This window comes from Argentina silus, assembly GCF_951799395.1.
Source record: "Argentina silus genome assembly, chromosome: 8".
Taxonomy (NCBI): Eukaryota; Metazoa; Chordata; class Actinopteri; order Argentiniformes; family Argentinidae; genus Argentina; species Argentina silus.
In genome coordinates, this window is record NC_139662.1 from 22843117 (window position 1) to 22869505 (window position 26389).

The following is a 26389-nucleotide window of genomic DNA, read 5'->3' on the forward strand; positions in this document are numbered from 1 at the left end:
GCTGACTTACTGAGGTTATTGCTGCTACATCCACTTGACATTGTATTACTATTGTTATTATTATTATTATTATTATTATTCTAGTCATTACTGCTGCTACTGACACTCCACCCTTATGCACTACTACTGTCACTGGTTTATTATTACTAGATTATATTGTACTGTTGATTTGTTGACTGTTGTTGATCGAGGAGCAAGATCCCAAAACATTTCACTCAATCAATTACGGCAGTATGTGTATGTGACCAATAAAAGTTGATTTGATTTGATTTGATTTGATTTGATTTGATTTGATTTGATTTAGTTAAATGAAAGGATTGTGACCATTTCTATTTTAAGGAATGTTTTACTTGGTGTAACCGGTAGCAGAGCAATCCATGCTCTGGGACCAGCCGTGTGGTCTGAGGCAAGAACAGAGTTTTACCTCAGCTCTTCTAGTGTTTTACCCATTTGATCTGTCACCCAGTCTGAAGCAGGATGCAGAGCATCACCATGTTAATTGGTGTGATAGTTCTTGTCACACCAAACTTGATGGCTCACCATCACAGGATGTTGTGAGAACCAGTTCCAAATGGTTGGCCTGGTTACCATGTCTCCTCACAGTCTACATCTTCTACAGGGTGAATCCTGTCCTGACAGTGACATGTTGACTTCGTATTGGATCTGTCTTTGTCACAAAGGGGGGGAGCAATGTGAGATATCACCCAGGGCCAACTCTGGTTAATGTGAGATATCACCCAGGGCCAACTCTGGTTAATGTGAGATATCACCCAGGGCCAACTCTGGTTAATGTGAGATATCACCCAGGGCCAACTCTGGTTAATGTGAGATATCACCCAGGGCCAACTCTGGTTAATGTCACGTTCTCTCCAGGGATTTGTCCATGAACATATTTGGCATTTTCAGATGAACCAAATACCCCGTAAGAAAACAAGTATCCACATCTTCAGGAGGTGTAATCACAAGTCTGTGCCACAGTGAACACACAGAGATGGTTAACAACGCCCACTCATTAATATTCATATTTGGATGATGATTCATGTTTGGAAGATGTTTCATATTTGGATGATGTTTCATGGACCAACACTCTTATCTTCTACTGCAAATGTCTGACTTTTCACAAGACCATACAGAGTAGGAACACAGAAGAGAAACACAGTAGAGGGAGGGAGAAGAGAGAGGAGGAGAGAGAGGAGAGAGAGGAGAGAGAGAGAGAGGAGAGAGAGGAGAGAGAGAGAGGAGGAGAGAGAGGAGAGAGAGGAGAGAGGGAGGAGAGAGAGGAGAGAGGGAGGAGAGAGAGGAGAGAGAGGAGAGAGAGGAGAGAGAGAAGAGAGAGGGAGGAGAGAGGGAGGAGAGAGAGAGAGGAGAAGAGAGAGGAGGAGAGAGAGGAGAGAGAGAAGAGAGAGGAGGAGAGAGAGGAGAGAGGAGGAGAGAGAGGAGAGAGAGAGGAGGAGAGAGAGGAGAGAGGAGGAGAGAGAGGAGAGAGGAGAGAGGAGAGAGGAGGAGAGAGAGGAGAGAGGAGAGAGGAGAGAGAGGAGAGAGAGAAGGAGAAGAGAGAGGAGGAGAGAGAGGAGAGAGAGGAGAGAGGAGGAGAGAGAGGAGAGAGGAGGAGAGAGAGGAGAGAGGAGAGAGGAGAGAAGAGAGAGGGAGAAGAGAGGAGAGAAGAGAGGAGAGAGAAGAGAGAGGGAGAAGAGAGAGGAGAGAGGAGAGAAGAGAGGAGAGAAGAGAGAAGAGAGTAGAGAGGAGAGAGAGGAGAGAGAAGAGAGGAGAGAGGGAGAAGAGAGAGGAGAGAAGAGAGAGGAGAGAGAGGAGAGAGAAGAGAGGAGAGAGGGAGAAGAGAGAGGAGAGAAGAGAGAGGAGAGAGAGGAGAGAGGAGAGAAGGAGAAGAGAGAAGAGAGAGGAGAGAAGGAGAAGAGAGAAGAGAGAGGAGAGAGGGAGAAGAGAGAGGGAGAAGAGAGAGGAGAGAAGGAGAAGAGAGAGGAGAGAGGAGAGAGGGAGAAGAGAGAGGGAGAAGAGAGAGGAGAGAAGGAGAAGAGAGAGGAGAGAGGAGAGTGGGAGAACAGAGAGGGAGAAGGACATACAACTATTCCCTGATTCATCATATCCCCTAAATATTAAAAAATATTCTCTTTCGTAGAGAATTCTAGCAAGAACTGCATATCTGTCTGTGTGTTTGTGTGTGTGTGTGCATGCATGCGTGCGTGCATGTGTGTGTGTGTGTGTGTCTGTGTATATGTGTCTGTGTATGTATGTGTGTGTGTGTGTGTGTGTGTGTGTGTGTGTGTGTGTTGTTCCCGCTGTCTTGCTGTGACAGTTGAATACAGGATAAGGTGTGTCCCACTGTTCAAGCATTGCCTGGTTGGCCTGCTTCAGCACCAAAGCTCTGGCCGGTTCAACACCAGAACCCTGCTTCAGCTCCAGAACCCTGAATGTTTCAGCTCAAGAACTCTGGCTGTTTCAGCACCAGAGCCCTGGCCGGTTCAGCACCAGAATCCTGGATGTTTCAGCTCAAGAACCCTGGCTGTTTCAGCTCAAGAACTCTGGCTGTTTCAGCACCAGAACCCTGTTTCAGCTCCAGAACCCTGTTTCAGCACCAGAACCCTGGCTGTTTCAGCACCGGAGCCCTGGCCGGTTCAGCACCAGAACCCTGGCTGTTTCAGCACCGTGGACAGCACCTTCTGATTGTCTGTTCTAATGAGCTGCTGTCTCTGATCAACTGTTAACCGAATGATTACAGTAAGGGTAAACTGGTCAGGGAGGGAAGTTAGCCCAGAGGCTAGTCTTTATCACAGCTGGGAAACATGTGACCGACTAGCCCTTAGGCCAGTGAGATGTGTGTGTTCTAATTGCAAAAGAACAGCTAAGTAGTCATAACTGAATAGTCACAGTTATGTAGCTGTACATTTATGAGAAATAAAAACTAGTGACCAGTGCCTCCTTAAATCCCATCCCTGAAACTGATCAGACATGTCTGATTCCCTCTTGAATATAACAGCTGGTCTGTGCAAACGGGTCAGTAGAGGTGTGGTTGGTCAGTAGGGGTGTGATCAGTAGGGGTGTGGTCAGTAGGGGTGTGATCAGTAGGGGTGTGGTTGGTCAGTAGGGGTGTGGTTGGTAGAGGTGTGGTTGATAGAGGTGTGGTTGGTAGGGGTGTGGTTGGTAGAGGTGTGGTTGGTAGAGGTGTGGTCAGTAGGGGTGTGGTTGGTAGAGGTGTGGTCAGTAGAGGTGTGGTTGGTAGAGGTGTGGTCGGTAGAGGTGTGGTTGGTAGGGGTGTGGTTGGTAGAGGTGTGGTTGGTAGAGGTGTGGTCGGTAGAGGTGTGGTCGGTAGAGGTGTGGTTGGTAGGGGTGTGGTTGGTAGAGGTGTGGTCGGTAGGGGTGTGGTTGGTAGAGGTGTGGTTGGTAGAGGTGTGGTTGGTAGAGGTGTGGTTGGTAGGGGTGTGGTTGGTAGAGGTGTGGTTGGTAGAGGTGTGGTTGGTAGAGGTGTGGTTGGTAGGGGTGTGGTTGGTAGAGGTGTGGTTGGTAGGGGTGTGGTTGGTAGAGGTGTGGTTGGTAGAGGTGTGGTTGGTAGAGGTGTGGTCTGTAGGGGTGTGGTTGGTAGAGGTGTGGTCAGTAGAGGTGTGGTTGGTAGAGGTGTGGTTGGTAGAGGTGTGGTCGGTAGAGGTGTGGTTGGTAGGGGTGTGGTTGGTAGAGGTGTGGTTGGTAGAGGTGTGGTCGGTAGAGGTGTGGTCGGTAGAGGTGTGGTTGGTAGGGGTGTGGTTGGTAGAGGTGTGGTCGGTAGAGGTGTGGTCGGTAGGGGTGTGGTTGGTAGAGGTGTGGTTGGTAGAGGTGTGGTTGGTAGGGGTGTGGTTGGTAGAGGTGTGGTTGGTAGAGGTGTGGTTGGTAGAGGTGTGGTTGGTAGGGGTGTGGTTGGTAGAGGTGTGGTTGGTAGGGGTGTGGTTGGTAGGGGTGTGGTTGGTAGAGGTGTGGTTGGTAGAGGTGTGGTTGGTAGGGGTGTGGTTGGTAGGGGTGTGGTTGGTAGAGGTGTGGTTGGTAGAGGTGTGGTTGGTAGGGGTGTGGTTGGTAGGGGTGTGGTTGGTAGGGGTGTGGTTGGTAGGGGTGTGGTTGGTAGAGGTGTGGTTGGTAGAGGTGTGGTTGGTAGAGGTGTGGTTGGTAGAGGTGTGGTTGGTAGAGGTGTGGTTGGTAGGGGTGTGGTTGGTAGAGGTGTGGTTGGTAGAGGTGTGGTTGGTAGAGGTGTGGTTGGCTGTGGTTCAGTCTAGAGAAGGCTGTCTCCACTCCATCCCTCCGTCAGTCAGTGTTGCTCGCCAGAGCAACAGCATCTCAGACTCACCCAGCGGGCAGAAACGCCAGAGGCTGAAACTAAGCAGGCTGTAAAAGAGCAGGCTGTAAAAGAGCAGGCTGAAACTAAAGCAGGCTGTAAAAGAGGGAAATGAATAGAAACTCTGGGATCTAGGCTACGCACACTCCAACACTGCATGCCTAACTGAAGACCTCCCTGGTGAAAGATGGGATTGTTTCTCCTCATATATAATCTCCTAATATATAATATACAATGGTTTTATATGATGTATTGATTTCTGTATTGAACTGTATTTTCTATGTGTTGTTTTATTATTGTGTAAATATTGTGGACAGGGTGCACCTGCAAAAGAGACCATGGTCTCAGTGTGTCTCCCCTGTAGAAATAAAGTGCCAGTCAAGTTGACAGTAGTATTGTATTCAACGAATGTGCATGGAAATATAGGCATATAACGCATCATTTATACTTCACAGTTAGATTAAATGAGAGATTGGATTTCGGTTTTAACAGTGTTTGATCTCCCTGTTAAGCTGACCTTTGCAGCATATGCAAGTCTAAGGCCCTTCCACCTGTCACCTGAATGACAAGGGTCTGTCAGTGTGTTCCCTGGTCAGATATGAACACATATTAGGGAAAACAATGCATAGGCTTAAATAAATCCAGATAAATCCATAGCTTAAATACCTCCCTTGTAAAATTAATATCCTAGGCTACATCATGACCAAATATTGATCATGCAGCTGTGACCTGAGATATTTCCGCTCATGATTTCAAATGTTTTATTTTATATCTTTATTTCGGCAAATAAGATAGCACATGGACCTTCTTCCACCTTGGCCGACTGTTCAACTCATGAGCATGTCAGTATGACTGGAGATGTCCCCGTCTCTGGTTTCATCTGGACACAGACCTCAGCCTAGTTGGATTTCAGCAAATCACACAGCCTCTATGTTCCAACGCCCAGTCGACCTACAGCAGTGTAGCCAGAGAGGTCACCGTGAGAGGTGAGAGGTCACCGTGAGAGGTGAGAGGTCACCGTTAGTCTCTTGTGTGAGAAAAAACATTTGGTAAATGCAAATCCAAGATAGGGCATGACCTATTGGAATAATGCCATCCAAATACAATGTGGGCAGATGAGGCGGATAAGTGGGACACATGGGGCAGGTGAGGGGAGATACCCATGTTCATGACGGAAGTGACAGACGTCAGAGGGGAGTGACAGGTGTCAAAAGGGCCTAACATGCCGTTCACACCCGCGGGCACGCAGAGACGGTGGCCCGGGTTAGATACCGGTCGGAGAAGGGGATAGTATGCAAATCCATTGTTTAAATCCCTCCTGCTGTCTGGGGATTGGACGGTGGTGTCCCCTACGCAGTGCCACGGCTGAGCGATTGGCTGAGTTTACTGTCAGTCACAACAACTGTCAATCCCTTGTCCATCGGTGTAAGAGGGACAGTACATTAATGTCTGACACCGATCGACCAGAAGCGTTATCATAGTACGCTATCACCCCCTTAAATCGAATCATTTAAGCCCTCAGTGTTGAATTTGAAATCGCCTATACTTTGCATGCAACAGGATGAATTGATTTTTCTTTGAATATAAAACACGCAAAGTGCTAACAGGTTAGCTTTGTGCTAAAGTATGGACAACACACCTTTTTGACTTTCATTGATTTTTTGCAACATCAACAAGAACATCACAATACAGATCAGATGTGAGATACCTCTTTGGTGCTGCCCGGGGACACTTTGTCTCAGTGGATTATGCGTCAGCGTCATTAGACGCCGGCTAACTTTACGCAGCAGCACGCATGACCTCGCTGTCACTCGTGTCAACCTCATCGCTCGAGAGATGGAGGCAGAGAGATGAACACCCCTTCCTTTCATCGAGCCACCAGAAAAGGAACATGTCTCAGAAGTTGTCAAGCACAAATAACGCTTTTCTCCACCTGACAGTCACTTTCCCCCCCCCATGTCTGGGTTGACCGCCTGCCCGCCAGCTGTTGCAGGGAGAGGAGAACTCCCCGTAGAGCTGGAGCTGACGGTGGACGACGGTAGCAGCCTCCACACCCAAAAACAGCCTATAGCACAGGTGTGTACTGTTGCTGAAGCCACCGGGCTGATGTGGATGAACTGACATGGAACAAGCCGCGTTCGCCTACCGTATACCGTATACCGTATCCCCAGCCCAGTACCAGCCCCCCGGACAACTCCACGACCACGGCTAGAGGGATTTAGAGGGATTTGAGTCTACTTGTAATATCCACGGCTGCATGTATTTCTACATTACATAAGAATTAAGCCGCTCCATCACAAACCCGATGCAGTTTAACTCGTTTCAACGGCAACATGACTGAACCACCGAAATCACGGTGCGTAAACCGTCCCCTCGCTCTTACCGTTTAACCGATCGGTCCTTCTCCATCACCGGAAAGCCCAGCTCGTGTCCAAGCCCGGCGCGAGCTCCACCGTCTCAGCATTCTCTCTGAGCTGTCCCGTTATCACACCGGAGGTACGCGCACTACTGCCAATCCCGCCGGCTCGCGGCCGCGGGGACAATTAAAGGGACAGCTGATTGGAGATGATTTCAGCGTCGCCTATACGCCTGGCACACTCGCACAGACAACGAAACGCCTAGTACTAGTGCGACCAAAGAAATGGGCCTGCATTGAGTTTTATTTCGATAGATCATAGTTGTAGGCATAGCTTAGACAAAATTGTGTCCATAAATGACCTGATTGGACAGAGAGGGGGACACCTCGCCACACGCATGAGCAGAAGTTTATTTTGCTCAAGTTTGTTGGCCTTAAACTGAGAACTGTGTGGTCTAATAAGAAATCGATTAACATTATATGAATCATACAGTTAACAACTAAGCCAACATTTTATGGAAATAATACACAAAAAAAGTTCTGTAATGCACCAGTAAGGCACTGGAAATCGATCAAAGAGCAATTTGAACCTGGCTACTGGTTCTCTTTCTGGCATAGTCCAGAGTTTGTGTTCGCATCACAAACTACACTGTATGACATTGGACCAGAGCAAACGTTAGAGTGGCCCACTAGTGGACGCACACGCACTCACACACACACACACACACACACACACACACCATTTTATTTTTATTTAAACTTTATTTATACAGGTTCGTCTCATTGAGATCAAATCTCTCTAGACTTGTTGGCTAAGGAAGACACAAATCTGGCATCCAGGCAATGAAAAACATTCTTTTAGAGATGAAGTCAAACTGTTAGTGTATGGAGGAAGGTGATTCTGAGGAGCTGCCTCAGTCATAATGAATGTAGCGCATCACACAGTTCACATCCCACTCTCCTTCTGTTCACCTCACAACATAGTCAGCATGACACAGCACAAGAGACACTCTCTCTCTCTCTCTATCTCTCTCTCATACACACACACACACACACACATTTTATTGAATAATTATCTGATGCATTTTACAATGTCAGTACATAAACACTGTACAGAAAATAGAGCAATCAGTGTCTATGTCATGTAAACATGGTCATGTGATCACACAGTGGGTTTGTACGCCTACCTACAAACTCATTTACATACTATTTTGATCCCCTGCTCCTTCATGCAACATCCCCTCACATTTGCATCCTTACGACACACATTTATTTTCAAATAGTAGGTGTTTAAGTCATTCATCTACAGGAACATGTAGGTGTTTAAGTCATTCATCTACAGGAACATGTGGGTGTTACAATGCACATTTCTTTTAAAACATATGACAAGGTATGTGGTATGTGTGTATGTGGTATGTGTGTATGTGTGTATGTGGTATGTGTGTTCACAAATCTATTATGTCTCATGAGAAATGGAAGCAGCTGCGTTGCCTTTTTAGCTGGAATTCAGCCTGCGCTCACTTCCTGTAGAAACTGACCGCGTTCCGTGTCTGTAGGCACCCCATTCACTTCCACTTCCTCTCTACAGTGTGAGACTGAGATTGAGGGTGAAATTAACATTCAGGGTACACCGTATGTTTCTGGCCGAATGTCGACACGTCAGACAATTTGAGATTTCACTTCTACATTTCTTGACACGATAGCTTTGTATGAACCATTGTACCATACCAGTGCATAAAGAGAAGCTGGTGGGGAAACACTGTCTTGTGTATCTTCTATTTCAGACAAATAGCTTCAAATCTCAACTAAGAATTAAACCAATACAATATAGGCAACAATCTTTACTGACCAACCAAATGTATTCTGTAAATACACTCATTTTGACAAAATACACAGATAGTTTTGTTATAGTAGATAAGAGATAAACATAGAATTATAATTTCAGAGGAGATTGTGAAGCATTTTGACCACGTGGAAAAGTGATGTATGAATCTAAAATAAATAATGTATTATATGAAGCTCTCGCTCATGTTGGTGTCGTAGGACCGCAGGTTGTCTGAGGCCAGCGCAGCCCGTATGTGGGTCCAGAACAGCGGCTGGGCCCGCGGGTTTCTGGGCCAGGACAGAACAGACTTCCTACAGAGTCTTTTCCTCAGCTGCAGGTACTTCATTTTGGGAAACACCTCATCCAACAGCACCAGCACCGCCACATCCATCTAAATATGAGAAAATATGACTTTAAAATCAGATCAAATTCATAGAGTGAAATGCTTTGGGATCTTGCTGATCGATCAACAACAGTCAACAACAATCGACAAATCAACAATACAATATCATCTAGTAATAATAAACCAGTGACAGTAGTAGTGCATAAGGGTGTAGTGTAAATAGCAGCAGTAATGACTGTAATAATAACTATAGTAATACAGTGTCAAGTGTCTGTAGCAGCAGTAATAACTGTAATAATAACTATAGTAATACAGTGTCAAGTGTCTGTAGCAGCAGTAATAACTGTAATAATAACTATAGTAATACAGTGTCAAGTGTCTGTAGCAGCAGTCATTGATAGTAATAGTCCAAAGGAGCAGTGAAGGTAGTGGCTACCACTACTACCACTTTCCTTGTCCTCCACAGGGGAACATCTATTTCACCAGCCAATACAATAAACACAGTGGCCACGGCAATTAGCAACACAATATACACATGAAATGTTTACAGTTCTACTGTATATGACATATATATGAAATATTATTAATATTATTACCTTCTCATCCAGAAGCCTCTGCTGAACCATGAAGAAAGCCTGGCGGATAACACCGTCAGCCCTGGTACCGTTACCAGGCCCAATCCCGCTGCTCGACAGAACAAACACGGTCTTCATGCTGCTGTAGACGGCGCTGTGGAGGTTCTCAATGCAGGAGTGTCCTGGAACCCAGTCCCGCTCCTCCAGGCAGAGGTGGAACCTTCTCCGGCCCTCATTCTCCAGATTGACGGTCAACTCGTTGTAGACCCAGTCCCTCACGGCCTGGTTTCCCGTGTCAAATACCACAAAGGCATCGTACTGGCTCTGCAACTCGCCATCAGGAAGCTGGGAGTAGCCCTTGTGTCCAGCCCACAGCACCTGTAAGCAGTACCACAGGTCCCAGCCATAGAGATGCCTTAGCAGAGGCAGGACAGTGAACACAATGACCAGGAAGGAGGTGGTGAGGTAGGCCAGGCTGCCATACAACTCCTGGCAGAAATGGGAGTCCATGGACAGTACGCTCGCCCCCTGCAGGGACTTTGGGAATTCGCAGGACACGCGTGTGTTGAGGTGAGGGATCTGCAAAGAACTACCACGCAGGAAGTCCGCAAACCACGAAGTATTACAGTCGCAGACAAACTGGTTGGAGTGCAGAGTGAGTTCCTGAAGGGCGCTACCATTCCTCAGTGGTGCAGGGAGGGTCTGCTGATCCAACTGCATAAGCTTGTTGTTGTTAAGATAGAGATAGCGTAGGGCCGAAGTCTGGTTGAAGAAGGCCTCAGGAAGCTGGCTAATCTGGTTGTGACTCAGGTCCAGGAAGGCAAAGTCCAGCCCGAAGTCTATTACTTTGTTAGGCAGCTTGGAGAGGTCGTTTCTACTGAGATTGAGGTGGCGGAGTTGGCTAAGCACCGTTATGTTCTCCCATGGGAAGTAGGTGAGGCAGTTATCGCTGACCCGTAGTACACTGAGGTTTCGCGGAAAATTACAGAACACATCTGGTGAGAGCGACCACAGCTGGTTGCTGGAGATATCCAGGAAGGTCAGGTTGGTAAGGTCCTGGAAGAAGTTGGCGTAGCCATTGTTTCTCGGGTCCCACATGATGTCCAGGCGGTTACCAGAGAAATAGAGGTACCTAAGAGACGTGCTGTTCAGCTTATGATCTATCCGCATACCAATGCCATTATTATTCAGACTCAGCATCTCCAAATAGGGAAGATGTTGGATAAACTCCAAGCGGTGGCCCATGCCCCTCATCAGGAAGTGAAACTCATTGTTGCTGAGGTCCAGGCCCTTCAGAGTGGCGTTCAGCTCTTGGAAGGCCTCTTTGTAGTAGAAATCAATTCTGTTGTAGGCCATGTTGAGGTACGCTAGGTTGCTTAGGGGGAGAAACTGACGTCCGTTTAAGGCCTGGCTTAAATAGTTGTAAGAGAGGTCCAGACAGACGGCCCTCTCCATGCCCGTGAACATGCTGCTGTTGAGGGACAGGATGGCATTTTGAGAAAGGTCAAAAGACAAGCGACGGCTACAGGAGCTGTTCTTGAAAAACCATATTGTTGGAATTTGGGATACATCATCTTCTGATTTCTCCACCATGGTTGGTCCTGGCTTGGTGGCAGAGGCTGCTGGACCTGACAGATCCCACAGCTCGGTGTCAACAGCCTTCCGGTCCCAGAGCAAAAGGTGCGGGTTCTGGGAGTCCACTGTGCCATCCCAGTTCTGGTTCTGGGAGTCCACTGTGCTATCCCAGTTCTGGTTCTGGGAGTCCACTGTGCTATCCCATTTCTGCTTCTGGGAGTCCACTGTGCCATCCCAGTTCTGGTTCTGAGAGTCCACTGTGCCATCCCAGTTCTGGTTCTGGGAGTCCACTGTGCCATCCCAGTTCTGGTTCTGAGAGCTCTGAATCGACTGACACTCGGTGGACTGAGTGGTACAGGTCGGGAGGAAGTTGAGCATGTTCTGGGAGATGTCTACCACCTTCAGAGCTGGCAGGTGGCCAAGGGAACTCAGGTTGCAGGAGTTGATGAAGTTCATCCTCAGCTCCAGGTGCTCCAGCTGATGCAGCTCGGCCAGAATTCCCAGGCTTTGCTCTGAGAGCGCTTGGAAAAAGTTCCCACTAAGGAGAAGATATTTTAAGCCAGAGATCTGGCTCAGGTAGGGAGACAGCACCAGCTCTTTAAATGTTTTTAACGGCTCGTAGTTATAGATGAGGCTGATCCCCTTGAGCTTCTTCAGCTCCTTGAAGAAGGTGCCATTTTGTATGGCGTAGGCCAGTAGGTTGTCAGAGAGGTCCAGATACTGCAGTTGATCCAGGGGGCTAAAGAGGCCTTCTGGGATGGTGCGTAGGGAATTGCCCCGTAGGCTGAGGTATGTGATAGAAGTGTTCCGGACATAGAAGGAGTGGGGGTAGAGCTTGAGGGGGGCGTTATCAGGGCAGGGGAAGCAGGGCTGGGCCGCGTGGTCACAGCGCTGGCAGTTCCATCCTAGGTTAAGGGTTTGGAGACGGGTCAGGTTGGCAAATGCCCCGTCGACCACCACCGTGAGTTTATTCTCCCTTAGATCCAGGCTCTCCAGGGATGGAGGCAGCCCAAGGGGGATGGATGTCACGTTATTGAACCCCATGGAGAGGTTTTTCAGGTAAGTAAGCTCATTTAATACACTCTCACTGATGTGGAAGGACTGGTTGCAGGGATTGGTGTAGTAGCAGTTGTTGTACAGGAGGAGCTGTGTGAGGTTTGGGGTGCCCAGGGGTTTGACAAAGTTGTAGAGTTGGTTACACTCCAGATCCAGGACCTCCAGGCTACTGGGTAAAAGGGGGATGGAGGTGAGGCTGTTCCCTGCCAGATGGAGTGCGCGGAGCTTCTGGAGGCCCTTGAAGGCGTCTTTGTGGATCTCCACCCGGCACGAAGGAGCCCCAAGAGCTCTGAGTTGTGCCGGGAGACAGTTTCGCATAATTCTCAGTGTCTGGAGGTTCGGAACGCCAGAGAAGGCATTCTTCCCCACCTGCTGGATCTTGGTCTCACTCAGGTCAAGTGAGACGATAAGGGTGGACCTGATCAGTGGGACGTTGATGAGAGGTCTCTGAGAGCAGTCCACCTTAGAGGGATCGTCTTCGTTATCGCAAGGAAAAAACTTGGGATTTCTGGTTCTGACTAATGGTAGCAGTTGGAACACAGAGAGGAGGAGGAGGACATATTCCAACATGACCTGAAAAGAAAAGAGAGAGAAAATACTGACTTTATACACAGACCACTCAAAACATGACATTCTATAAAAGGCAGTATCCAACATAGGGTGTGTGTAAGTATGTGTGTGTGTGTGTGTGTGTGTGTGTGTGTGTGTGTGTGTGGGTGAGTGGGTGAGTGTGTGTGTTCTGGGGGGAGGGGGGGATTTCTCTTAACCATCTTATTAACCTTCTGTGACAGTCCCTACATCTAATAGGTAACACTTATAAAAGCAGTTCAGACATTGATGATCCGACTGGGTTAGGGTTAGGGTTAGGGTCACTTGTGTTGAGTTTGTTCGATCATGTCCAGAACTGTTCGAAGTAATCATTGGGAATAAATGTATGTCTGATGTTTGACCCGCCATCTATTCTTCAGTGTTTTATTTTCATATTCCACAGTAGGAGTCATAGAGTTCCTCATCTCTCTCTAAACAGCTGTGCCTTTAGAATACCATTCTGTCATCTGCTCCAGGTGCTCAAAGTGAATGAATAAACATTTTAAAACATTATTTTTGTGTAAAAATGTAAATAAACCATGTGTATGAATACCCAGATGAAGGTCTGTGGACCAAGACATAAGTACAGTATCTTTAGCACATAACTATGAAATAGCAAGAATGTTGTTCTAAATTAGTTAATGTACAATTAGGGCTAAATGGCTGTGCCTTCATTCTGTCATCAGTCATAACATGGTCTGCATACAGTGTTGATCCCAATGTGAAGACAATTTAGACTCTTACAACCAATTGGAGAACATTACGGATGGATGGGACAGAACAAACTGTCACTACTACAAGCACAGCAAATGCAGACGCTCGCAGGTGTTTTCTCAGAGCAATTAAAGCTAAAAACACACTTACTGTTTGAGGTTTCAGATCCTTAACAACCAGCTGACGGTCAAAAGAAATAAAAAAAATAATACTAATAAACTAAAAATAAAAGGAATTTCCAAACACTCCGAGTCCGTTGTGAGAGAAAATGTACTAGAAATGTCTTGCTCAACAGAGAGCACAGACATGGGGAAGTGGATGCCTGCAGTGAAACCTCTTCCACAGGACAGATTCTGAATTCTGAGTAGCAGTCATCCCAGATGACAACGTTATGAAACTGCTTCAGAGAGGCTGGCACAACGAGGTTCGCTCCAGCTGCTCAAAGTGAATTAATAAACGTTCTAAAACATTATTGGCGTAGAAGAATGTAAAAGGAAACCAGGTGTATAAACACCCAGACGAAGATCTCCGGACCGAGACAGCTGCAGGATCTTCCACACATAAACCACGACATAGCAACAATGCAAGTGTGCTCAAGTGTTTTCCTTTTTAATATGTTTTATTTCTGCTTTACTGGGACAGAGACAGAAGAGATTGACCAGAGGGATGGGCGAGAGAGAGGAGGGATGACATGTGAGACATGTCAGGTTCAGCGTTGACCCAGGATTGTGCTACGCCACTAAGCTGTTTCCGTTTTGAAAGAGATGAAACTGCACATTCAATGTTCAATACTTGCACCTGTAACAAATAACTTGGTACACCAGAGTTTCCAAATAGTGAAAGGGACAAATGGAAGGGGGGTGGGGGGGTAATCAGGTGCAACATAATACAATGACAAAGGTTTAAAGTCAGAGATAACAATATTGTATTGGAAGAATATTGAAGTTTACAGTGACAATCAGGTAAAGTGAGGATATTGTGTAGTGTAGCAATTACTTCGCTGCACATGGTGAGGAGTCAGGATTACAATATTGTTTGAAATAGTTTTTTTTATTGCAGATTGAAATCCATCGCTGAGATTAAACCAAGGCTGTTAGTCAAAATTTAAAAGAGAAGATCTTCATCTGTTCTGTGTGATAGAAGCCCTTGTTCAATCATGGATGTTATGATGTTATGCTTATTCTTGAGGAATATTGGATAAAAAAGAACATCAGCATAAATGATACAGAATACAATGCTATACGTTTCAGAGAGAGAGAATTTAACTAGGTGACAGAAGCCTATCCGTCCGGTCCTGTGCTGGAACTGTGGTTCCACACTGGTCCAGAATTCGGTGACCTCGGTGACCCAGATGAGTAAGTGCAGTTACGGTACTTTGGCTTAGGCTTGACCCTCGACCCTCCACCCTCGACCCTCCACCCTCACACTGTCTTGTACAGGTGAGCTGCCTGCTGTTCGCAGGGTGACGGCCGTAGTGTTAGCATGCTAGCATCTGTTAGCATGACATCGCTGCTAGGAGTGACATCACAGAGAGAGGTGCTGGGTCAGCCACAGGGCGATGTTCATGAAGCCGTCAGACTCTGCGTCCACTTTGGAGAGGGAGTGGTTATTTCCTGGGTACCACAGCAACCTGAAAAGACAGCCGGGCAGGGATGTAGGAATAACAGTATGAGTTGGAGTCCACTTTACAACCGTCTCTTCTTGTCTTCTTTTAAGGATTAAAAGTGTCTGGCTGAACCTCGACTGCCTGTCAGTTGGTTATTCATAGGTTATTAACTCTGGTTATTCATAGGTTATTAACTCTGGTTATTCATAGGTTATTAACTCATCAGTTATTAACTCATTCATAGATTTGGAGCAGCAACTTACATTAGCACATTATAAGGTCTGTATTCTGAAATGTTACAGACATACACAGTGTGTGTGTGTGTGTGTGTGTGTGACTGAGGCATGCTACTCACCGCACTGGGACTTGCAGTGCCTTCAGGGCCCTGTAATACTCAATGCCTTGTTTACTGGGCACCCTCTTGTCCTCCTCCCCCAGAGTGAGCAGCACAGGAGTCGTCACCTGAATGGAAACCACACAAAGTCAGGATCACACACACACACACACACACACACACACACACACACACACACACACACACACACACACACACACACACACCACACACCTGTGTGACGTGTTTAATAGGAGACTTCATTAGCATCTGGTCCAAGACAGCAGAGTCAGGCAGGCAGTCTGTAGTGTAGTCATAGCCAGCTTCCACCATACACCTGCAAACACACACGCACGCACGCACACACACACACACACACACACACACACACACACACACACACACACACACACACACACACACACACACACACACACACACACGAGAGAGAGAGTCTGTTAATCAGATACAGTGAAAGCAGAGGCTCGTAGGACAGGAGAGGAGAGGTTGGATGGCGTTCTGTTGGGTGTGGCGGTACGCACCAGTCTGGAATGTCCGTGCTGCCGATCATGGACGCCAGGTTGATGACGGGGTTCCGAGCCACACACGCCTTATAGAAGCCAGGGTACTGACCAATCAGGTGGCAGGCCAGGAATCCGCCGTGGGAGCCCCCGGCAACCGCCACCTTCTGCTCATCAAACAGCCCTCCCTTGAGAACACTCTCAACGGCAAACTGGAGGCAGAACCAAACACAGAAGAGAAACAGTGTGTGTGTGTGTGTGTGTGTGTGTGTGTGGGAGAGGAGAAGAACAAATGAATGAAAGAGAGAAAGTGGGGGAGTAGAGAGAGAGAGAGAGAGAGAGAGAGAGAGAGACAGAGACAGAGAGAGAGAGAGAGAGAGAGAGACAGAGACAGAGACAGAGACAGAGAGAGAGAGAGAGAGAGAGAGAACCAAGACAGTCAAATTAAACACGAGTCAGAAACTGAGTTATCTCCTGGCAACCAGAACTGAAAATAGCCGTCTCTGTATGTTCAGCCAGGATCTCAATGAAGACGCTTCAACATGCTCCACTGAGCCACATTTGCATCACCAAAAGGGACCTTATTTTAACTTGCCGTTTCCGAAAAACAAAAAAAGAGTGAACACACACTGTGCGACAAGTACATTTGAAGAAACCGCTTACTAAAACGCAAGAGCCGGTTTCACCGACGCAGACCGATCCTACACACACAGGGGTGGGATTCATTCTGATCTCGTCAACAGATTTAAATGTTATTTTATAAGTCTTTCATACGGTGTGTTTCAAACTTGTTAGAAACCCGAGTGTGGTTTTACCTGGACATCCTTGACGTCCTGACTGCCCACGTTGCCGGGCAGAGAGTAAATGCTGTCCTGGCCGTAGCCTACGGACCCGCGGTAGTTCACTGAAACAACAACAACACAGACGCATTAGAAACAAGTAGACAAGTAGACATTGGAAGTAGATTTCACTCCAGACACTTTATTCAGACAAATGGTTTATTCGAATACACACACACACACACACACACACACAGACACACAAAGGGGGTAAGGATGGATATGACTGATGTTGATTGAAACATCTCGGCATTCAAACCCCCTAACAAGCTTATCCACCAGCCCTCTGGTAACACCGCCTGACTACAGGGAGGAGAGAGGTGATCCCTGCTCATCCACTTAAACACGGGCGCATCCAATCAACAGCTGCCGGTCGCTGGCCGGGCCTCCTGACACCCACACAGACAGAGGTCAGAGGTCAGCTCACCCAGTAGCACACCGAAGCCCATCCGACAGAGCACCGAGGAGGACAGGAGCCAGTCTGCTACGATCACAGAGTGAGGACCACCTGAGAGAGGGAACACGTTAATACACACACACACACACACACACACACACACACACACACACACACACACACACACACACACACACACAGGAACCCACCGTGTGGAGTGACGATGAGAGGCAGCTTCACTCCTTCCGGAACATCCTTTGGTTTCAGCAGCAGTGCATCGAAGTCCAGGCCGGCTACGACACAGAGAGAGAGCCCACAAGAGCTTCAGATACCACACAGAGCCCACAAGAGCTTCAGATACCACACAGAGCCCACAAGAGCTTCAGATAGAGCCCACAAGAGCTTCAGATACCACACAGAGCCCACAAGAGCTTCAGATACCACACAGAGCCCACAAGAGCTTCACATAGAGCCCACAAGAGCTTCAGATACCACACAGAGAGCCCACAAGAGCTTCAGATACCACACAGAGAGCCCACAAGGGCTTCAGATACCACACAGAGAGCCCACAAGAGCTTCAGATACCACACAGAGCCCACAAGAGCTTCAGATAGAGCCCACAAGAGCTTCAGATACCACACAGAGAGCCCACAAGAGCTTCAGATACCACACAGAGAGCCCACAAGGGCTTCAGATACCACACAGAGAGCCCACAAGGGCTTCAGATACCACACAGAGAGCCCACAAGAGCTTCAGATACCACACAGAGAGCCCACAAGAGCTTCAGATACCACACAGAGCCCACAAGAGCTTCAGATACCACACAGAGCCCACAAGAGCTTCAGATACCACACAGAGCCCACAAGAGCTTCAGATACCACACAGAGAGCCCACAAGAGCTTCAGATACCACACAGAGCCCACAAGAGCTTCAGATACCACACAGAGAGCCCACAAGGGCTTCAGATACCACACAGAGAGCCCACAAGAGCTTCAGATACCACACAGAGAGCCCACAAGGGCTTCAGATACCACACAGAGAGCCCACAAGGGCTTCAGATACCACACAGAGAGCCCACAAGGGCTTCAGATACCACACAGAGAGCCCACAAGAGCTTCAGATACCACACAGAGAGCCCACAAGAGCTTCAGATACCACACAGAGCCCACAAGAGCTTCAGATACCACACAGAGAGCCCACAAGAGCTTCAGATACCACACAGAGAGCCCACAAGAGCTTCAGATACCACACAGAGAGCCCACAAGGGCTTCAGATACCACACAGAGCCCACAAGAGCTTCAGATACCACACAGAGAGCCCACAAGGGCTTCAGATACCACACAGAGAGCCCACAAGGGCTTCAGATACCACACAGAGAGCCCACAAGAGCTTCAGATACCACACAGAGAGCCCACAAGGGCTTCAGATACCACACAGAGAGCCCACAAGGGCTTCAGATACCACACAGAGAGCCCACAAGGGCTTCAGATACCACATGATAACAACACACATGATGGATTCATTTTACATATTTTAGTAAAAGCTAGGGGGGGGGCTCTTACGGTATTGGCTGTTGTCCTGGTCTGGGGGCGGGCTGAAGGTGAGGATCTGCCAATCAATGTCAGGCTGCATCTCTGCTTCTTCCAGAGTGACCCAACCCACTTCCTCCGGGGAGCCGGCCGGAGGAAGGAAACCCACCCTCTGACGACAGGATCAAAGATAATTAGCGTTATAACAATCATCATCATTCACGGTCTAACAATCGTTTTTTCATCAGAAGCCAATTCCAGTGAATTGCGGTCTGTAAGCAGGCGGTATTACCAGGCTGGGGGGGCAGTTAGGAGAGGAGCAGCAGGCCACCATCAGATCCCTCTCTATGGTCAGCAAGGTCCAGCTCCCTGCGTCAGACTCTACCAGGGACACACAATCACAACCTCAGAGTGAGAACATCACACCGCAGCAAAAACAGGATATGAGGACTCAGAAGGTGAGAACGTCAGATTGTCAAGTCAACTTCCTGTGAAGATCAAACTAAGACAGTCATGTGGTCAGCGTGTGGGAACGGCCGTTCCTGTGGCAGGAGAGTCAGCGGTGTGTGACCCACTCACCAGACGTCAGCGTGGTGACAGTCCCCGTGGTCGTATCCACCAACAGAAGGTCCTGGGAAAAAACAACAACAAAATCCCCCCCAAAAAATAACACAACAACAAAAAGGTTTCTAAGAGGAGAGAAGGGTACTGTAACAAAAACGTTCTAGAGTTCTCCATGGTAACAGCCTGTTTCCGTGGAGACGGCCTTACCTTGCGGCTGCGCTGGGGACAGGAGATGAGGACGCGCTGGCTATCTGCCGACCAGCACAGAGGAGACAGCAAGGAGCTGTAGATACCAGCAAAGCCATCTACACACACACACACACACACACACACACACACACACACACACGCACGCACGCACGCACGCACGCACGCACACACACACACACACGGACACACACACGGACACACACACGGACACATACACACGGACACACACACAGAGTCAGTCAGTCAGTCAGTGCACAGAAGTCCCAAACAGAGTGAATAAAAATCAATAAAAATCAATAAAAAAATGAACACATTGTATTCCAAAAGCTTCTTACCCTCCTGAGGTCTCCTCACCACGTCCACCACCACGGAGGTCTTCTTGGTGTACCAGTCGTACTACAAACACAACGCACAGGAAAACAACCGTCATCTAACAGAACACACTACTAACACACTCCTAACACGCTCCTAACACGCTCCTAACACGCTCCTAACACGCTCCTAACACGCTCCTAACACGCTCCTAACACACTACTAACACACTCCTTCCCTTCCTACTGTCGGTGTCAAACATGCCATCCATCTGCTCTCCTACTCCAAATGTGAGGACTTTACACCTTCGGACATAAGATAACCCATGCAAGATAACCCATGCAAGATAACCCATATAAGATAACCCATATAAGATAACCCATGTAAGATAACCCATGTAAAATAACCCATGCAAGATAACCCATGCAAGATAACCCATGCAAGATAACCCATGTAAGATAACCCATGTAAGATAACCCATATAAGATAACCCATGCAAGATAACCCATATAAGGTCACATCACTCAGGCACCTGAGGAGGTGTTTGATGATGTTACAGCGCCCTCTTCCACCACATGGAGGCGCTAGTAACTAGTTTGCAGTTTTGGTGGATATGGAACTGCTCAGCCAAGTGGTGTCACAACGTTTGCCCTCTGGATCCTATTCCCACCAAGACTGCTCTTAACTGTCATCCCTCCCTCCCCCACCCCTCCCTCCCTCCCTCCCTCCCCCACCCCCCACCCCTCCCTCCCTCCCCCACCCCTCCCTCCCTCCCCCACCTCCTCACCATACACAGCCTGTTGCACTGCTGGTGAGGGCCAAAGACAGCACACATCCCTCCCTCCCCCACCCCTCCCTCCCTCCCCCACCTCCTCACCATACACAGCCTGGTGCACTGCTGGTGAGGGCCAAAGACAGCACACATCCCTCCCTCCCCCACCCCTCCCTCCCTCCCCCACCTCCTCACCATACACAGCCTGTTGCACTGCTGGTGAGGGCCAAAGACAGCACACATCCCTCCCTCCCTCCCTCCCCCACCCCTCCCTCCCTCCCTCCCCCACCTCCTCACCATACACAGCCTGTTGCACTGCTGGTGAGGGCCAAAGACAGCACACATCCCTCCCTCCCTCCCTCCCCCACCCCTCCCTCCCTCCCCCACCTCCTCACCATACACAGCCTGTTGCACTGCTGGTGAGGGCCAAAGACAGCACACATCCCTCCCTCCCTCCCTCCCCCCCTCCCCCACCTCCTCACCATACACAGCCTGTTGCACTGCTGGTGAGGGCCAAAGACAGCACACATCCCTCCCTCCCTCCCTCCCCCACCCCTCCCTCCCTCCCCCACGTCCTCACCATACACAGCCTGTTGCACTGCTGGTGAGGGCCAAAGACAGCACACATCCCTCCCTCCCTCCCTCCCCCACCCCTCCCTCCCTCCCCCACCCCTCCCTCCCTCCCCCACCTCCTCACCATACACAGCCTGTTGCACTGCTGGTGAGGGCCAAAGACAGCACACATCCCTCCCTCCCTCCCTCCCTCCCCCAGCCCTCCCTCCCCCACCTCCTCACCATACACAGCCTGTTGCACTGCTGGTGAGGGCCAAAGACAGCACACATCCCTCCCTCCCCCACCCCTCCCTCCCTCCCCCACCTCCTCACCATACACAGCCTGTTGCACTGCTGGTGAGGGCCAAAGACAGCACACATCCCTCCCTCCCTCCCTCCCTCCCCCAGCCCTCCCTCCCCCACCTCCTCACCATACACAGCCTGTTGCACTGCTGGTGAGGGCCAAAGACAGCACACATCCCTCCCTCCCTCCCTCCCTCCCTCCCCCACCCCTCCCTCCCTCCCCCACGTCCTCACCATACACAGCCTGTTGCACTGCTGGTGAGGGCCAAAGACAGCACACATCCCTCCCTCCCTCCCCCACCCCTCCCTCCCTCCCCCACCTCCTCACCATACACAGCCTGTTGCACTGCTGGTGAGGGCCAAAGACAGCACACATCCCTCCCTCCCTCCCTCCCCCCCTCCCCCACCTCCTCACCATACACAGCCTGTTGCACTGCTGGTGAGGGCCAAAGACAGCACACATCCCTCCCTCCCTCCCTCCCCCCCTCCCCCACCTCCTCACCATACACAGCCTGTTGCACTGCTGGTGAGGGCCAAAGACAGCACACATCCCTCCCTCCCTCCCTCCCCCCCTCCCCCACCTCCTCACCATACACAGCCTGTTGCACTGCTGGTGAGGGCCAAAGACAGCACACATCCCTCCCTCCCTCCCTCCCTCCCCCAGCCCTCCCTCCCCCACCTCCTCACCATACACAGCCTGTTGCACTGCTGGTGAGGGCCAAAGACAGCACACATCCCTCCCTCCCCCACCCCTCCCTCCCTCCCCCACCTCCTCACCATACACAGCCTGTTGCACTGCTGGTGAGGGCCAAAGACAGCACCCCTCCCTCCCTCCCCCACGTCCTCACCATACACAGCCTGTTGCACTGCTGGTGAGGGCCAAAGACAGCACACTCCAGGTAGATGATCCTACACAGGTCTGGGCTGAGCCGGGGGGAGCACACGGCGCTGGAGCCTGACGACAGCTGCTCTGAGGGAGGGACACACACACACACACACCTTTCAAAATGGACGCCTTGGAAACATACATTTATGACAGCTGTTCAAAGATTAAAAAAATAGACAAGAGAGTTAAATATACTTACCACATTTCCCCCCAGTCAGATCCACGTAGAACAAGGAAGACCTTTAATCAAGGGGAATGAACAACAGAGAGTGATTATCAGGCCTACAGCCTGTGCACAACATTAACACACATATGATCCTCTGTGGCTCAGTTGGTAGAGCATGGTGGTAACAACGCTTAGGTTGGGGGTTCGATTCCCACTGGGACCATATATACTGAAATGTATGCACTCACTGCAATGTAAGTCGCTTTGGATAAAAGCGTCAGCTAAATGGCAGATATTCTAACTCAGGACTGAAGGTTTGGAACAAGAGAGTTGACTTCTGACTGAACACTCTGGCGAGGAGAGGTGTCTCTTAGCACGGGGAGGGTCTCACCTGCGGTTCGGGCAGTACTTCAGCCCCAGTCTGAACGGCTCATGCCACCAGCCCACAAACACCACGCCTGTGTCACCTGGAGCCCAAAACGCCTGGAGAAAGAGTCAGGACACGTGGATGGACATACACGGACACATATACACACACACACACGCAGACACAGACACACACACCTGACCTGGCCAGGTGAGATGTTTTTGGGGACTCCCTCACAGACACACACACACGGACACAACTGACCTGGCCAGGTGAGATGTTTTCGGGGACTCCCTCACAGACACACAGACAGACACCGACACACACAACTGACCTGGCCAGGTGAGATGTTTTCGGGGACTCCCTCCAGCACAGAGACGTTGCTGCCCTCGATGTCCAACACACACAGCACAGGGGCACACTTACTGACCAGCGCCTCTCCCCAGTCCTCATAGAACGCAAACTGCTCCCCCTGCAGGACGGGAGGATCACATGCACAGACACACAAACACACAGGTGAACCAATGTATCAATTAATGCTTAGTTTAATGCTGTGATTTTAATAGTGCTGCAGTCGATCGATGAATAAGTAAGTATGTGTAAAAACAATATCTAATCTTGTTCACCTTGGTGGTGTCCTTCTTTCCCCCTTTCAGAGCCTCATCCTCGTCCCCAAGGGAACAAGACTCAGGAGACTCTGTCTGCAAAGAGGTGAGGAAGAAAGAGAGAGGGAGAGGAGAGAGAGAGAGAGAGAGGGGGCGAGGTCATTATCATCCCTGCCATCAAATTCATTGTTAAAAAAAATAACAAGGTTCCTCCAGAACAAGTGTGCTGATGTTTGAGTGTGTTTGGAGACCTGGAAGTAGGACTCCGCCTTGGGACGCTTCCTCTCCGCCACGTAGAGGAGGTGGGTCTCAGAGTGGGACCACACCAGGCAGCCAAACTGGTCTGGCAACACAAGAGGAGATTCACCTCAAAGACACGCTTAGATAAACCAACGGGCTGACTCCTGCACTCAACTATGGAGGCAAGTTATTATCAATGGGACAGATGACAAATATGAAATTCAAATTGGGGGTTAAATATTTCTCAGTTGAGTCATCTCATACTGCACCATCAACACTGCACATCTACTCTGAACGAGTGAAGCGATCAGTTGGTCAGTTCGGTCAGCAGTGTTGGGGAACATCACTTTTAAATGTAACTTGTTACGTTACAACGTTGCTTCCATTAAAAGTAACTTGTTACATTACTAAGACAAAAACCCCTCTGAAGATGCCTTGCGCGTGGTGATTCTTATGCCCAGTAGAGGGCGCCCTGTACTTTTGACAGGCAACACTGACATGTAGAGCAGCTGACAGTGACACGTAGAGCAGCTCTTGGGAGATTTTATTCCCACCTAAGGCAGCGCCTCTGAACACAGCAGCGGCAAACATCGGCTTTCTCAATTCTTGTGAATTTTAACCTTCTGTAATATCGATTTTAATAACAGATTTGGTTTACTTTGTCGTACACCGACCGGATGAAAGTGATGGCGGCACGTTATGAAATCTATAAGAGACCACACAACACCACAACACCAAGATGATGAGTCTGTCATGTAAGAACAGCAGGAGGAGGAGGAGGAGGAGGTTCAGAAGGTCTCTCACCATCCTCATACACCTTGCCGTGCTTCTTCAGGGCCGTCAGGTTGATGCTCTTCACTTTGATGTTCTTACTCCAAATCTGAAGGGTTCACAGTGGGAGAGGGAGGAGGAGGGGGGGGGGGGGGCAGGGAGTAAATGATGGAGGATCAAGTGTCAGTCAAACTCACACAGGGTGAAAGAGACACAGGGTGAAAGATGACCTGGGAAGAGAGACAATGGTGGAACAGAAAGAGGCAGAGACGAGGGGAAAGAAGAGAGGAAGACTGCAGGGAGCGTGAAGGAGAGACGGTGAAGAGGCACACAGAAAGACAGCCAGTCAGAGAAGGAGAGACAGTGAAGAGGCACACAGAAAGACAGCCAGTCAGAGAAGGAGAGGCGGTGAAGAGGCACACAGAAAGACAGCCAGTCAGAGAAGGAGAGACGGTGAAGAGGCACACAGAAAGACAGCCAGTCAGAGAAGGAGAGACGGTGAAGAGGCACACAGAAAGACAGCCAGTCAGAGAAGGTCTCTCAGAGAAGGTCTCTCAGGCCCTCACCTCCAAAAACTGCTTGTCCTCTCCTTTAATGGAGCACTCTCTGACCACAGCCTTCATCTCCCCTGAGGGGGAGTCTTTACTCAGCAGCCTAGAAGACACACACACACACACACACACACACACACACACACACACACACACACACACACACACACACACACACACAATACACACAATACACACAATCAATATAGCTAGAACTCATCATTGGCCAAAATGCTAAAAGGAGTTATACAACATTTAAGACAGTTCTAGCCATACACGTAATGCACCATGGTTTGTGACATGAGAGGACTAACTCCTAACTCCAGGTAGAATGGTCATATATCAACATACTCTCCCTTGATTTCCGTGCAGTTTCCTGAGGGTCCAGAGTAGACCACAGACTTGTCATCATGGAACACAATGTACTGCCGGCAGAACTTGACACTCTCATTCCTTTCCAGGTCACGTTGACTCCATTCTGGGGGAGGAATTAAATACATTCAAATAGTACTGAAGGCAACAACTTCAACAACAATAAAGTCTTCCAAGCCTCTACCTGAGACGTGCGTGGGCAAGCGCGTACACACACACACACACACACACACACACACACACACACACACACACCTACCTGTGTACAGGTTGCTGTATTTTCCTCCGTACTGTGAGGTGATGACAGGGCCGACATCGGCCCGGCTGAGGGAGGGGAACCGGCTCTGCTCCCGGTAGAGCTGGGCGACGTCTCCCGCGTCGGTCATCACCTTCCCGGAGGAGCAACACACACCCCGGGTCAACAACACACCACGTCGGACAACCCGCAACGACCTGTTCATCCCCCCACACAGCCCGGCTTGCTAACAGTTAACTGAAGTTCAGAAAGGCAGCAACCTCCTGCATCTCGCTGGTTAGGTGACGAACAGTAATCCTGGACTAGACGAACAGTAATCCTGGACTAGACGAACAGTAATCCTGGACTAGAAACTACAGCCAGCTGGTTAGGTGACTAACAGTAATCCTGGACTAGACGAACAGTAATCCTGGACTAGACGAACAGTAATCCTGGACTAACGGCTGGTCAGTTCAGCTCATCCAAACCAGGAAGTTCCTGCTACAGTGACGGGACGCGTCACCAGGAAGAGGCTTGTCAGTTAGCTGCTAGCTAGCACGGCTACTTCCAGCTAACTGGCTCGACGGTGTAGAAACTCTTCCATTCTTGGCCATCAGCGCATTATAGATATATAGATATATACTGACAGGTTGCGAGTAGGGCAATATTGCCAGCAATCTGGTGTGAGTTTGATAAGGAGTAGCTAGCCCACCCCCCTAGCAACCTCGCTAGCAAAGACAAAACAGATACACTGAAGTGTTCATCACGGAGGCGACAGCAGCTCTCCTTCATCACCACACCTACAGTAGCTCTCCTTCATCACCACACCTACAGGAGCTCTCCTTCATCACCACACCTACAGTAGCTCTCCTTCATCACCACACCTACCTGGGACTCCATCCGTTACCGG

General features: G+C 49.3%; 2 protein-coding genes across 2 annotated transcripts; both read right to left on the reverse strand.

Annotated features, from left to right (window-relative positions):
• Positions 1-7486: 7486 nt before the first annotated feature.
• tlr9 (toll-like receptor 9) lies at positions 7487-12615 on the reverse strand (the record flags this gene model as incomplete). Its single annotated transcript, XM_083675927.1, has 3 exons — positions 7487-8887; positions 9436-11130; positions 11293-12615. 3 exons carry the CDS (start codon positions 12613-12615, stop codon positions 8681-8683), a joined length of 3225 nt encoding a protein of 1074 aa, XP_083532053.1. The 3' UTR covers positions 7487-8680.
• Positions 12616-13978: 1363 nt separating this feature from the next.
• Positions 13979-26270, reverse strand: LOC310808362 (acylamino-acid-releasing enzyme-like). The gene is made up of 22 exons (XM_083675217.1): positions 25504-26270; positions 25224-25350; positions 24888-24975; positions 24355-24430; positions 23562-23653; positions 23332-23406; positions 23040-23177; positions 22730-22821; positions 22372-22412; positions 22135-22256; positions 19683-19743; positions 19345-19442; positions 19153-19204; positions 18866-18954; positions 18607-18745; positions 17254-17337; positions 17075-17155; positions 16624-16712; positions 15830-16020; positions 15522-15624; positions 15309-15415; positions 13979-14977 (listed from the first exon to the last, which is right to left on the reverse strand). The coding sequence occupies exons 1-22, from the start codon at positions 25703-25705 to the stop codon at positions 14872-14874; spliced, it is 2253 nt and encodes a 750-aa protein (XP_083531343.1). The 5' UTR covers positions 25706-26270; the 3' UTR covers positions 13979-14871.
• Between the last annotated feature and the right edge of the window lie 119 nt (positions 26271-26389).

What these genes read in the sequence shown, in the direction of transcription:
- LOC310808362 (XM_083675217.1), bottom strand. Translation starts at nt 25,705, where the DNA reads ATGAACAGGTCGTTGCGGGTTGTCCGACGTGGTGTGTTGTTGACCCGG. An exon ending in CTATTAAACACGTCACACAG is followed by an intron (nt 15,416 to 15,521) that starts GTGTGTGGTGTG and finishes GTTTCCATTCAG; the next exon opens with GTGACGACTCCTGTGCTGCT. An exon ending in GCACTGCAAGTCCCAGTGCG is followed by an intron (nt 14,978 to 15,308) that starts GTGAGTAGCATG and finishes CTGTCTTTTCAG; the next exon opens with GTTGCTGTGGTACCCAGGAA.